The sequence below is a fragment of the Neoarius graeffei genome, chromosome 19, assembly GCF_027579695.1.
Source record: "Neoarius graeffei isolate fNeoGra1 chromosome 19, fNeoGra1.pri, whole genome shotgun sequence".
Lineage (NCBI taxonomy): Eukaryota > Metazoa > Chordata > Actinopteri > Siluriformes > Ariidae > Neoarius > Neoarius graeffei.
Window position 1 is genome coordinate 30,038,539 of NC_083587.1, and position 15,170 is coordinate 30,053,708.

The 15,170-nt window shown below is 41.1% G+C and overlaps 1 protein-coding gene across 6 annotated transcripts in view; it reads right to left on the minus strand.

The window, feature by feature from the left end:
- Positions 1-15,170, minus strand: part of jph1a (junctophilin 1a) — an 81,266-nt gene that overhangs the window by 27,360 nt on the left and 38,736 nt on the right. For 4 of the 6 annotated variants that reach the window (XR_009650692.1, XM_060899980.1, XM_060899979.1 and 1 more), the window contains exon 3: positions 1,691-1,809. Coding sequence is in view for 5 of the 6 variants with exons in the window: in XM_060899980.1 (XP_060755963.1) it covers positions 1,691-1,809 (119 nt within the window). In the remaining variant the exon portion in view is untranslated. Of the gene's footprint in view, positions 1-1,690; positions 1,810-11,995; positions 12,028-14,833; positions 15,074-15,170 lie in introns of those variants that run through there. The other 2 variants (XM_060899982.1, XM_060899983.1) reach the window with 2 other exon arrangements.

Below are 15,170 nucleotides of genomic sequence, written 5' to 3' on the forward strand. Positions count from 1 at the left end.
GGTGTGGCATCGTCGAGCTTCCGGCGATAGGGAGAATGCTTTTTTTGGTGTATGTTATTTTTGTTTGTACCTGCCAAATGTCATTTAAGCCAAGACAGCTTTGCCAGGAAAATAGCAGTAACTCAATCTGAATGAATAAATGAATAAATGAATCAGACAAAGGTGTCAGGCAGTGCCACACCGCAAATGTTGCTTTTTTTGCTTCATATCTTACTCCATAATCAGCCTCGCAAGTCATTCTAGTTGTGGTAATGCAGTACAGCAATGCAGTTTTTTCCTTCCAAAATGCAGAAACTCTCCATATTCTCATTAGCCTAAAGAATTTTACAGTGTAAACCATATCTGCATTTGGAAAATACCTGCATTACCGTACCGCGCTACCATGTAACATCAAACAAGCCTGTAAAACCAGCAGAGAAGAGAAGTACAGCTTAATTCATGAGCCTAGTACGTCTAATCATCCATTGCCTGTAGCTGCTTATCCTGTTCTACAGGGTCACAGGCAAGCTGGAGCCTATCCCAGCTGACTACGGGTGAAAGGCGGGGTACACCCTGGACAAGTCGCCAGGTTATCGCAGGGCTGACACATAGACAAACAACCATTCACACTCACATTCACACCTACGGTCAATTTAGAGTCACCAGTTAACCTAACCTGCATGTCTTTGGACTGTGGGGGAAACCGGAGCACCCGGAGGAAACCCACGCGGACACGGGGAGAACATGCAAACTCTGCACAGAAAGACCCTCGCCGGCCGCTGAGCTCAAACCCAGGACCTTCTTGCTGTGAGGCGACAGCGCTAACCACTACACCACCGTGCCGGCACGTCTAATCATCTCATCTCATCTCATTATCTCTAGCCGCTTTATCCTGTTCTACAGGGTCGCAGGCAAGCTGGAGCCTATCCCAGCTGACTACGGGCGAAAGGCGGGGTACACCCTGGACAAGTCGCCAGGTCATCACAGGGCTGACACATAGACACAGACAACCATTCACACTCACATTCACACCTACGGTCAATTTAGAGTCACCAGTTAACCTAACCTGCATGTCTTTGGACTGTGGGGGAAACCGGAGCACCCGGAGGAAACCCACGTGGACACGGGGAGAACATGCAAACTCCGCACAGAAAGGCCCTCGCCGGCCCCGGGGCTCGAACCCAGGACCTTCTTGCTGTGAGGCAACAGCGCTAACCACTACACCACCGTGCCGCCCATCAGGAAGGTGCTGCAAATAATTTTTCTTTTAATTTTGGTGAGACTGGGTTGGCATGAAATTCAGAACTGCTCACTGATGTAACATTTTATCGTCCTGAAGGATGCCAGGGCTGATGCACACCTCGAGTCCTTTCCATCCAGACAGCAGAACAGCAGCTCTCTTCTGTGCTAACTCCAGATCTCCAGATTATCGAGCACATTTAAGCACATTTTACTCAGCAAAGCTGCAGTCACTCTGCAACACTTTTCAGTTCACACTGGCTGTCATTACATTAAATCATTATAAAGGCAAAGAGTAAAGTATTCATTACTGTGCCACCAGCATCTAAGTCAGGATCTTGCTCAGTCAAGACTGTACATTATATGAGTATTTCATTTTGTAGCGTTGAGTTGCCTGCTGCTCAGAGCAAACACTAGGTTCTGTGTGTGTGTGTGCGCGCGCGCGTGTGTGTGTGTGTGTGTGTTTGTATACCTGGTTGCTGGAAGTCAGGAGCTAATTCTCTTGCTATAGCCCTTGCAAGATCAGACTCCTGGTCAGCAGCAACGGCAGCCTGGTCTGCCGATTCACTCTTTGCTCTGGCATGGGCTGTCCTGTAGCACACACACACACACACACACACACACACACACACACACACACATATACGATTCATTAGCCAGCACTATAGATCTACATATTAGAGAGACAGACAGCTGATGATTCTATACACAGTGACATGAAGCCTGGTAACCATCATATTATTCCTTCCTTTCTGCTCTGCAAAATGAATGATAGCCTATAGGCATAATGCGCACACACACACACACACACACACACACACATAAAGAAGTAGAGTTCCTGCATGTTAGCCACACAATTCATCAGTCATCACGGTGCACAAAAGAGTTCATATTTCAAGTATATGCATTTTAACCGTTGCTCAAAATAGACATCAGCGTGGGTGTGTTGTGAATGGTAAAGTCCCGCCCACACCACCATCTGACTAATCTAAATAATGGCTCCATCCCAAATGCTGGAATTCATGTCTAGTTTGAGTTCTTACTGAAGATGAACATCTGCCATTTTAAGAAATGTTAAACTTCATTTTGTGGGTCCCTATACTGTGTCCTTAATAATTTTACATTTGCATATGCAATAAATAATATATTGTATCTCTTTGGTCTTTTCCTAAATGTCTGATTGCTTGGCCGTGCAGAAACTTGCAAGAGGTCTCCACCTATCAGTTACAGTTGTGGATTTTATTTTTTCTGTTACTTTCTATGTTAACACATTCAGTACCATCATTTTATTTTGTGCATCAATATTGATTACAGAAATGTACAACACTGTGAGCAGCAAACCATATGTGTGTAGTTTTTCCTGTGGTTTCTATATTTATTCAAACAGATCATTTGACAATTAATTCCCAGGCTACTAACTAGTTATAGAAATAGAAATTGCAAGAGTAATGATGTTCCCTTTTCGAGTGACTCTTCTGACACTGTGTCCCCAAACCACATAAAATATATCTCATATAATCTTTATTATAGTAACACTATCCACTGTTATACACTCAGTAAACACAGTATACACCCAGCAACACCTGCACACCTGCTCATTCCTTCATTCAGCCAATCACATGGAAGCAGCTAATCCATAAAAGCACACAGATACCATGTAAGAGCTTCAATCCATGGTAACATTCACATCAAACACCAAAGTGTGCAAAAAATACACTCACCGGCCACTTTAATAGGAACTTGTTGTTGAGTCTAAGATTCCTGTTCTTGGCTGCAGGAGTGGAACCCAATGTGGTCTTCTGCTGTTGCATGCTGAGATGCTTTTCTGCTCACCACGGTTGTAAAGAGTGATGATATGAGTTGCTATATCCTTCCTGGCAGCTTGAACCAATCTGGCCATTTTCCTCTGAGCTCTCTTATCAACAAGGCGTTTGTTTCCACCCACAGAACTGTCACTCACTCAGTGTTTTTTATTTTTCGCACCATTCTGTGTAAACTCTAGAGACCGTTGTGTGTGAAAACCCCAGGAGATCAGCAGTTTCTGAAATACTCAAACCAGTCCATCTGGCTCAAACCAACACCCATGCCACAATGAAAGTCACATAGATCACAATTTTTCCCATTCTGATGTTTGAGGTGAACGTTAACTGAAGCTCTTGATTTGTATCTGCATGATTTTATGCATTGTGCAGCTGTCAAGGGATCGGCTGATTAGAGAACTGCATAAAACAGCAGGTAGGTGGGAGTTCCTAATAAAGTGGCCGGTGAGTGTATCTTGTCAGCTAAATACAAAAAAGCAAGCCAATATTTCTTGCTGAACTACTCCTTGTGTAATATCATGTGGCCGAGAGTGCTAACCACACAATCGGCTAGCATGACTCTGATAAACAGGACAGTTTTTTTTTATTTTACCTAGAAATACTTTTATTTACTATATCTAGAAATACAGAGTAGGTTCCTAATTTGGTCACCTGTGAATTCTTACCTGTAATGCTGCTCATGCTCCATCACAGGGCAGTCTAACACACTTTGAGGAAAGAGCTATCTACCGTCTTTCACATACAAGAACTCAGAGACTGCGACCAAGAGAGCACTGTGATTTCCACGAATGTTTCAGAAACTCTTTCGATTACGTTCATTATGTCTTATATTATATATAGTTAGTTGTTTTTTTTTCTTTTTTATCAGACATCTAATTTTTGGGTTTGTTTACCTGACATGTTTCGACGTACAACTTCCGTCTTCCTCAGAGTGTCACCGGATGTTAATTGGTGACGCATCTTTTATCAGCTGATGTTTCCGAAGGCGTGGCCTTCCTGTCTGGTTTGACAGGTCGGTCACGCCTTATACTGTCTGTTCGTCCCCTGCAAGATGGCACTCCAGGTATGGGAGAGCATGTACGCTCCCTCATCCCGGTTGATGGTCCTCGGGCTTCGCTTACGGAAAATCACATTATGGACTGGGGGAATGCCAGAGTCATCCGCACAGAAGATAACAAACATCAGCGCTGGATCAGGGAGGCCATAGAGATCCGTAAGCGAAGCCCGAGGACCATCAACCGGGATGAGGGAGCGTACATGCTCTCCCATACCTGGAGTGCCATCTTGCAGGGGACGAACAGACAGTATAAGGTGTGACCGACCTGTCAAACCAGACAGGAAGGCCACGCCTTCGGAAACATCAGCTGATAAAAGATGCGTCACCAATTAACATCCGGTGACACTCTGAGGAAGACGGAAGTTGTATGTCGAAACATGTCAGGTAAACAAACCCAAAATGGGAAAATCACATTATGGACTGGGGGAATGCCAGAGTCATCCGCACAGAAGATAACAAACATCAGCGCTGGATCAGGGAGGCCATAGAGATCCGTAAGCGAAGCCCGAGGACCATCAACCGGGATGAGGGAGCGTACATGCTCTCCCATACCTGGAGTGCCATCTTGCAGGGGACGAACAGACAGTATAAGGTGTGACCGACCTGTCAAACCAGACAGGAAGGCCACGCCTTCGGAAACATCAGCTGATAAAAGATGCGTCACCAATTAACATCCGGTGACACTCTGAGGAAGACGGAAGTTGTATGTCGAAACATGTCAGGTAAACAAACCCAAAATGGGAAAATCACATTATGGACTGGGGGAATGCCAGAGTCATCCGCACAGAAGATAACAAACATCAGCGCTGGATCAGGGAGGCCATAGAGATCCGTAAGCGAAGCCCGAGGACCATCAACCGGGATGAGGGAGCGTACATGCTCTCCCATACCTGGAGTGCCATCTTGCAGGGGACGAACAGACAGTATAAGGCGTGACCGACCTGTCAAACCAGACAGGAAGGCCACGCCTTCGGAAACATCAGCTGATAAAAGATGCGTCACCAATTAACATCCGGTGACACTCTGAGGAAGACGGAAGTTGTACGTCGAAACATGTCAGGTAAACAAACCCAAAAATTAGATGTCTGATAAAAAAGAAAAAAAAAAAAAACTAACTATGTTTCAGAAACTGTTGATATTCTGCAATTTTCATGCACGTCTGTCTCTAAAGTTTATACGTAATGATGAGAAAAACAATCAAACAAACAAAAAACATCCAGTGCGCAGGAGCTCTGGAAGCCGAACCTGCAAGCCTTGTTGATGCAGAAGTTCATATAATCACTCTTTACAACTGTGGTGAGCAGAAAAGCATCTCAGAAAGCAAACCTTGCACGAGACCACACTGGGTTTCACTCCTGTCAGCCGAGAACAGGAATCTGAGGCTACAGGAAGCAGATGAGCATCCACAGTCCAATTTCAGTTAACCCGTGCCCATTGTAGTCTCACATTCCTCAGATCAGTATTGTAGAAGTAGCATGATATTACAAATGTCTGTGTATTCTTGAAATGAAAAAGTCAGCTGCCTGTCTGGCTGTAAACCTGTAACCATGACTAAGGCACCAAAAGAAGCATGAATTAGCATGAGAAAAGACATGACCTGAATCTGGTTGGGTAAGCAGTTGGAGGAGATGGATTTTGTGTGTCTGTGTGTGTTTCAAACTCCCTGCATTTTTATTTTCTCCCCCCCTTCAGCAGGACTACGCATTATTCCTCTTTGGGTTTGGCAGGTCTGCATATTGGTTGGTGTTTGACAGGTCAGTAGTCAAAATATTAATATATTTTGTTTCTGAGGAATTTGAAAACCCAGAGTAATGAAGAGGACAAAGACGATTGTTTATTCCGCCTATACCAGTTGCCGGGGTGTGTGGGTATGCTGTTGCATGTCCCAGAGCCCCTGCTTTAATCAAATCCAGGTCTTGCTTTAATAAATGTACAGAAGGGGACAGGTTAAAGCACATAATCTGGTCTCTCTCTCTCACACACACACACACACACACACACACACACACACACACACACACACACACACACAGAGATGCATACACACATTTAATCTGCTTAAGCCAGCAAACTACTTCAGGATCATAGCTTAAAGTCAGTAATATCAATTCAATCGCATTCCACATCCAAATATGAATATTAAAATTGTATCTATTTCCTGAATATAAAAAAACAAATAGTGTAGGATTATTTGTGTACATTTCAATTTCACGAGTGTAAACTGACATGTATTACTGAATTTAATACATTAATATAGACAATAGTTAATAACCACCTAGTTAACGTGTGTGTGTGTGTGTGTGTGTGTGTGTGTGTATACACACACACACACACACACACACAGAGTGGTGCTTGAAAGTTTGTGAACCCTTTAGACTTTTCTATATTTCTGCATAAATATGACCTAAAATATCATCAGAGAATCGCACAAGTCCTAAAAGTAGATAAAGAGAACCCAGTTAAACAAATGAGACAAAAATATTATACTTGGTCATTTATTTATTGAGGAAAATGATCCAATATTACATATCTGTGAGTGGCAAAAGTATGTGAACCTTTGCTTTCAGTATCTGGTGTGACCCCCTTGCGCGGCAATAACTGCAACTAAACGTTTCCGGTAACTGTTGATCAGTCCTGCACACCGGCTTGGAGGAATTTTAGCCCATTCCTCTGTACAGAACAGCTTCAACTCTGGGATGTTGGTGGGTTTCCTCACATGAACTGCTCACTTCAGGTCCTTCCACAACATTTCCATTGGATTAAGGTCAGGACTTTGACTTGGCCATTCCAAAACATTAACTTTATTCTTCTTTAACCATTCTTTGGTAGAACGACTTGTGTGCTTAGGGTCGTTGTCTTGCTGCATGACCCACCTTCTCTTGTGATTCAGTTCATGGACAGATGTCCTGACCTTTTCCTTTAGAATTTGCTGGTATAATTCAGAATTCATCGTTCCATCAATGACGGCAAGCCGTCCTGGCCCAGATGCAGCAAAACAGGCACAAACCATGATACTACCACCACCATGTTTCACAGATGGGATAAGGTTCTTATGTTGGAATGCAGTGTTTTCCTTTCTCCAAACATAACGCTTCTCATTTAAACCAAAAAGTTCTATTTTGGTCTCATCCATCCACAAAACATTTTTCCAATAGCCTTCTGGCTTGTCCACGTGATCTTTAGCAAACTGCAGACGAGCAGCAATGTTCTGTTTGGAGAGCAGTGGCTTTCTCCTTGCAACCCTGCCATGCACACCATTGTTGTTCAGTGTTCTCCTGATGGTGGACTCATGAACATTAACATTAGCCAATGTGAGAGAGGCCTTCAGTTGCTTAGAAGTTACCCTGGGGTCCTTTGTGACCTCACCGACTATTACACGCCTTGCTCTTGGAGTGATCTTTGTTGGTTGACCACTCCTGGGGAGGGTAACAATGGTCTTGAATTTCCTCCATTTGTAACAATGTCTGACTGTGGATTGGTGGAGTCCAAACTCTTTAGAGATGGTTTTGTAACCTTTTCCAGCCTGATGAGCATCAACAACTCTTTTTCTGAGGTCCTCAGAAATCTCCTTTGTTCGTGCCATGATACACTTCCACAAACATGTGTTGTGAAGATCAGACTTTGATAGATCCCTGTTCTTTAAATAAAACAGGGTGCCCACTCACACCTGATTGTCATCCCATTGATTGAAAACACCTGACTCTAATTTCACCTTCAAATTAACTGCTAAGCCTAGAGGTTCACATACTTTTGTCACTCACAGATATGTAATATTGGATCATTTTCCTCAATAAATAAATGACCAAGTATAATATTTTTGTCTCATTTGTTTAACTGGGTTCTCTTTATTTACTTTTAGGACTTGTGTGAAAATCTGATGATGTTTTAGGTCATATTTATGCAGAAATATAAAAAATTCTAAAGAGTTCACAAACTTTCAAGCGCCACTGTAATTCCCTAATATTCCACCTCTGAAATAGACTTCCATCATATTCCAGAAATTCCAGACTTTGAGCGTAGAGGCTAATGCTACACGTTTGGCTAACCTGTACAGGTTTGCACTCTTGGTTGAGCAGAACAAGGTGTGTAATATTCAGAGGATAGTCTGTAAACATTACTCTGCAAAATTGTGTATTTGTTTACAACCATGTTACGTTAATTATTATTATTATTTTTTAGTTTTCACGGTGCTCAGTGTACAGTATATGGTGTTTGATGTAATGTGTTCGATGTAATACTCGTGTTCAAGAGGAATAAAATGCATATGCAACCATCAGAGACTCTCTGCTGTTGTTCGACAGTGTTAGTAAATAATCCCATGTTATTTTTTAAAAAGCAAATTAAAAATAAGTGCTGGATAAAACTCATCTATCTTATGTAAATAAAAATACAAAGTTCATTGTCCGGTGGTCAAGAGTTTATGAGATAGACTGCCTTGCATGTACAGTCAGGTTCCCTGTGGTGGTACATGCATGTCATTCGTGTGTATGGATGTCGGACAGTTGCGAAAGTGATGAAAAATCAGGTTGATGCATTACCATATTCTCTTAAGTATGGAGCGTCACTCCATGTGGAAAGCTCTGCTGTAGTTAGTTAACAGTATGTTTATTACATTTTATACACATTTTCTATATGGGGTGTTGCTGCTTGATTTTGGCAGAAGTATGAAATGTCTGGTCTGTAATGTGCGTGTGCAGCAAGAATAATTTATGACACAATGGTTTTCATGTTATTTTATATTTCATAGTAAGTACATCATGCTGTTCTGTTTCAATTCAAAAAATGAAAGAAACTTAAGTCACTTTCAATGTATTTTCAATATAATGTAAGAACGGACAGCTATCCCAAATAGAAAATGATATTTACATTAAAAGTAGATGGCCTTTCGATTTCATAAAATTGGTGAAATTTAGTTCCCTCTGAACTTTGATCATTGTGATATATGTTTATTTCTGTAATATCTAAAAACAACGAGGCCATTCTGTGGCTGGGAAGTTATTTAATTTGAGGGGATTCCCGAGCAAATAATGTGCATGAAATTGCTCGCTTCGCGCAGTCAGGCAGACAGAGGAAGTCCGGTGTGCGCATGTGCAGGTTTACCTTCTTTTTTTTCCTTCTTCTGTTGGGTTTTCCGTCGTGGCATCCAGTGTTGTATTATTGTCATCTACAGGTTTACCTTGACCGTGCACTGACAGTTACATAATTCTGTCACTAAACCAACAGCTAATCACACCAAGGTGCTCGCTGACCACCGATATTTATTAGTTTGGTCCTGCGTTTCCTTTCCTTCACAACATAACGTCTTTTCTTCTCACTTTCCGTTACTGTAGTTGGCCTTTCACGTTTCATTCGCATCCTCCATTGTTCTCTCCTGTTTCAAATTTGTATCCCACAATGCCTTGCACGAACGGGGAAAGCCCACCACGTGATGCATGACATAGTATCGTGAATTGGGTCATGGTGAAGCAGGAAAAAAAACAGTGGAGAATTTAGGGCCATGAGGCCCTAAATTCATTAATTGTTCTATTAATTAAAGAAAAAGATTAAAATTGGAAGTCTGTGATTCAAATTCAGTAGCTTTCGGTCCATTAAACAAAAAATAATCGGGTGTCGGGGAAAATTATTTTTATGACCTAAACTTGAAAAATCTGAAAGTCAGTATAGCTTTAATCATTTGTTAATTTACAGGACTATTACTATACTAGTACTGCTTGAATTACTGTACTACTCTAATTTACTTTACTATTATTATTAAAATACTATTTACAATTTCCTGTATAGTTTACTTGAATATCTGGAAATATAATGATGGAACTATAATAATGAATATCAGCAAAAATAATGATTATTAATAATAATTATCCTGTAAAAAAGTTAAAACCGGAAAGCGGCGAACACAAATTGTATGTAAACTAGGGCTGTAACGATACACCCAACTCACGATTCGATTCGTATCGCGATTTTTGACCCACGATTCGATACGCCCACGATTTTTTTAAAAATGTTTTTTTAAAGTAGTAAATTTGACTTATTAACATTTACTTACTTACATTAACTATTTAATAACAAATAATTCAGACCACTGCAGAGAATGAGTAATATGTATGCAAAAATGAACAAATGTATATCCAAAGATTGTTTTATTTCTCAAAATAATACTGTTGAGCCGGAAGCTCTGTTTTTTTTGGTTCTGAAAAAGTCATTTTTCCAAATCGTGTAAATCCGTTAAGATTTTTTTTTGGGGGGTGGCTCTCTCACTGTCTCACTCTCATAGGGCCAATGATTTTCTGTGATCGCGGAAAACAGATGGAAATTACGGAATTTTTATGGTGAAACATTGCTCGCGTGTCAAAATGTAACTGCCGCAGAAGGCTTCCGCCCAAGCAGACATGCCTTCAGTGTTGCCAGATATTGCTAACGTTTTCCACCCCAAAATATGTTCAAAACCAGCCAAAAAGCACCTAAACCTGCCCAATCTGGCAACACTGCATGCCTTTCCGGTCAAGTGATTGTGATTGGCTTGTGGCACACCTAGCCAGCCAATGAGCTGCTTGTTTACAGATTCACTCCCCGCGTCGCAACCAGAATGGCGACCGCTTAAAAGAAATGAATGCTCTGCCAGTGGCGAGTGTGGACGTTGCGTGACTCGCAGAAGATTGTCGCAGGTCGGCGAAAAAATGACTTACTAATAGATATAAAAAATAAAAGTAATTTAAGTAAGTTTAAAATGTAATTTAAATAAAAAGTAAAGTACACTGTAAAATATAATAAGTTGACTTTACTTAAAAAAAATATGCAAAGTCGTTGCCTCAAAAAAAGTCATTTATGTTGATTTAGATAAATTAGATTGGGTTAACTTATTTTTTGTGAGTTTGCAGTACTCAAATTAACTTAGATTAGTTTGATTACATTAACTTATTTATTTTGAGTTTGCAGTACTCACATAAACTTATATTAATTTGATTACATTAACTTATTTATTGTGAGTTTGCAGTACTCATCTTATATAATTTTGATTACATTAACTTATTTATTTTAAGTTTACAGTACAAGTTAATGTAATCAAAATTATATGAGTACTGCAAACTCACAATAAATAAGTTAATGTAATCAAATTAATATAAGTTTATGTGAGTACTGCAAACTCAAAATAAATAAGTTAATGTAATCAAACTAATCTAAGTTAATTTGAGTACTGCAAACTCACAAAAAATAAGTTAACCCAATCTAATTTATCTAAATCAACATAAATGACTTTTTTTGAGGCAACGACTTTGCATATTTTTTTTAAGTAAAGTCAACTTATTATATTTTACAGTGTATTCATAAATTGAAGTTTGGAAGCGCCTCTGTTTTTGGGCTGAGGAGAAGTTTGAAAGGGAGTACCGCGATTCTGCCTTCTTGTATCGCGATACGGATCGTGGCTCTGCATATTGCGATTTCGATACGCATATCGTTACAGCCCTAATGTAAACACTAGAGAAGAACGCTACTTGAGTGAAAATCTGGTGGTTTTCAAACCTCAATGTCTAAACTATGTGTACTTCTTGATAAACAGTTTTATAACAGATTTATAACAAAGTGAAAACCTCACAACCTTAATCCAGCAGTGAATGTTATGCTTTGCAAAAAACAAAAAAAAAAACAGTACTTCAACGATATTATCAAAAGTATAAAGTATAATCAAAAGCCTAACACTGTCTCTCAGAGAAAACACTATGTGTTCTTTATGCCATAAAATGTAATAATGTAATGTACACGTGAGCAGTACAGATCTGGCACTGCTGGAACATGTCATACAGTGTGCGCATGCTTTGGATAAAGCGCTTGCGTATTGCAGACTTTTCGTACTTCCGCCAAAGTTAGGCAGTGGCATGGGGTTTGGATGTTCTCCTCATACCTGCATGGGTTTCCTCCAGGTGCTCCGGTTTCCTACAACAGTCCAAAGATACGCAGATTAGGTCACCTGGCTACTCTAAACTGCCCATAGATATGAATGTGAGTGTGAATGGCTGTTTGTGTCCGTGTTAGCCCTGCAACAGATAGGCCTTCCTGGGAAACCTGCCCAGGGTGTACCTCGCCTCTTGTGCAAACTCAACTGGGATTGGCTCCAGCTTCCTACATGAGCCGGATGGAGAAGCAGTATAGACCCCTTTCACATGACGTCACCGCGCCGCGAGATTTTGTTAGGCGCCATATTGGAAGACCAAGTACATGCACTCACAATATAAAACAAAGTACGAGCGAGAGTAAAGTGACATGATGGATGATAATTCGGGTTATGTGAGTACATTACCAGTTGCAGAAAGGGCACGGCATGTGGAGAAACTGGCTGTGATTGATGGGTTTGACCCATATGATAAGACTCAGAAAAAATTATGTGAATCCAAGCACACAGTTTATATCCCGACCTTGGCAGCTGTCAGATTTATGTTAATGGACCCAGTAAGCTGGTAAATAAATTTTTTTTTTCTTTACCAAATTCTAACAGAAAACGAGAGCACCCGAAAGGGAAAACCGAGCCGAGCCGCCTCACGGCTGTAATGCAAATCGCTTTCCTCCTCAGTATACAAGTGCGCTTCCATGGCAGGGAAAAAGAAACTACATTTTGCCACCTATGTAGTCCCCTATTTAAACAAATAGGAGTCATTCAGGATTCAGCCATGTTTTTGCTCCGTGTTTTTACTCGACCAAAGTTATACAGTATTATGAGCTTTAAATTGCATAAATAAAACCATTTGGTGAAACTTTGAAGAAGAGATTGTACTGGTTTAGTACTAGTTTTTACCTAACGTTTTCATGTCGACTCCAATTAATACACTAGTAGAATCGATGACTAGTTTAGTAAGCCAAAACTTTTTTCAATTTTTGACTGTACCAGCCTGAAAAAACTTGCGACAGTCAAATGGAAAAAAAGCAAGCTGGTCATGTTGTACTGGACTAATCTATGACTGATGAGTATAGTAAGTGATACTAGTACTCATCTCATCTCATCTCATCTCATCATCTCTAGCCGCTTTATCCTGTTCTACAGGGTCGCAGGCAAGCTGGAGCCTATCCCAGCTGACTACGGGCGAAAGGCGGGGTACACCCTGGACAAGTCGCCAGGTCATCACAGGGCTGACACATAGACACAGACAACCATTCACACTCACATTCACACCTACGGTCAATTTAGAGTCACCAGTTAACCTAACCTGCATGTCTTTGGACTGTGGGGGAAACCGGAGCACCCGGAGGAAACCCACGCGGACACGGGGAGAACATGCAAACTCCGCACAGAAAGGCCCTCGCCGGCCACGGGGATCGAACCCGGACCTTCTTGCTGTGAGGCGACAGCGCTAACCACTACACCACCGTGCCGCCCGATACTAGTACTGATACAATAAAACAGACGACTGTAATCTGGTAGGCAGCACAATTTATATTATTTCTCCGTGTCAGATACATAAGGAGGACCGGACACCAATTCTGCCATCTGTTTGCTACCCAGACATTGTAAACTATTTGTTGTTTACACCCAGCGCCTACACTGCTGATGACTTGAAAGCCTACAAAGGGCTACAGGCTTACAATTATATTGTTAGTGGCTTGGTTCGTGATATTACAGCTGTTATTAAGAATAACCTACACATAGTTATGGCCAAGGTAATCTTGTTGATATTTATCTTTTAATAATATATCTTTTCAGTTGAAAAATTAATACTTTTTGTTACTATTAAGGTATCCATAATTTAGATTAATTTATCCAAATTATACATATGTATTTATGATATATGCCTACACAACAACTATGCTTTATTTATATAATAGGAAGGAGAGCAAGCCCCAAACCATCCTAAATTATTATTATTATTATTATTATTATTATTATTAAATTGTAGAAGTCTGGGAGGCTTGCTCCTCATACAGTTATCAACTTGGGGCCAATTTAGCATGTTTTAAATCTGAATTTCTTGCGTTTGCTTACCTTAAAGTGTCCGCAGATCATGCACAGACTTATCCATTATATCCACAGTTTTTTGCCAAGTCTCACACAGGTTTCTTTCAAGTCTACTGTTGGGCCAATAAATCATAAATAAAACAGCTCAGATTTGTTTGTTTAAGTCGTTTGCCACTCCACTTTATTCTCGTGGGTTCACATACCGCTGCCGTTATCACGAGTTTGTTGGTCTTCCAAAATGGCGCAGGGTCTGTTTACTTCCGGTTTCGGGTGACGTCAGTGAAAGGGGTCTATGGAGCACTTGCATGTGACGTCACAGCCGATCCAGATTGTGACAGACGCCATCTTGTCGGTCAAACGCCATATTCCGCCTTCTACTTCTACTTCTGGGTCTACTTCTGCTTTTACTTCTACCTTTTCTTCTGGAAAACCCTACTATATACAATTCTACTACAACGGCTGCAGCTACAAGCTCTCCCTACCTGTGCACGTTTTTTATGTTTTTTGTGTGTATTTTTGGGTGTTGTTCGTCTGTACCGGACTTCAATATCCACTACAACCGTATGGACTTACTGGACATTGGTTTCCAGCAGAAAATGACGGTTTGTAGCGATTTCCATTGCATGCACAACATTCCGGACGAGGAAAAAAAAAACATTCCGGACAAGATAGCGAGACCAGCGGGGTCTCCGTGGATTGTTATCGGAAGCAAAGCGAAGGAGGCAGCGCCGGGAACGGAAGCAAAAGCGAGGCTGCAGAGCTGGCCTGTTGACTAAGCTCAGAAAACAGCCACTCAAATCTCCACTGCCAAGCCTCTACCTCTCCAACGCCAGATCCATGTAAACAACACGGACGATTTGGAATTACCTTATTCTATTCTATAATCGGCTGGTCAGTGCTATACTCAATACTTAAGTGACTTACCCATCCAATGAGGATTCTTGTTTACAAGATGCCACATCTGAGTCGCTGACAAATCCTGAATTTCTGTAAAGAAAACTGTCCAGAGATTTATAAGCACGCAGTGCTTCACCACTGAACAGAGAGGGAAAGTTAATGAGGTAATTATACACATCCAGGTATTCCGCTGGCAGTTCAAAATCCGGTCATGAAAACTCCGTCCGGTAAGCCA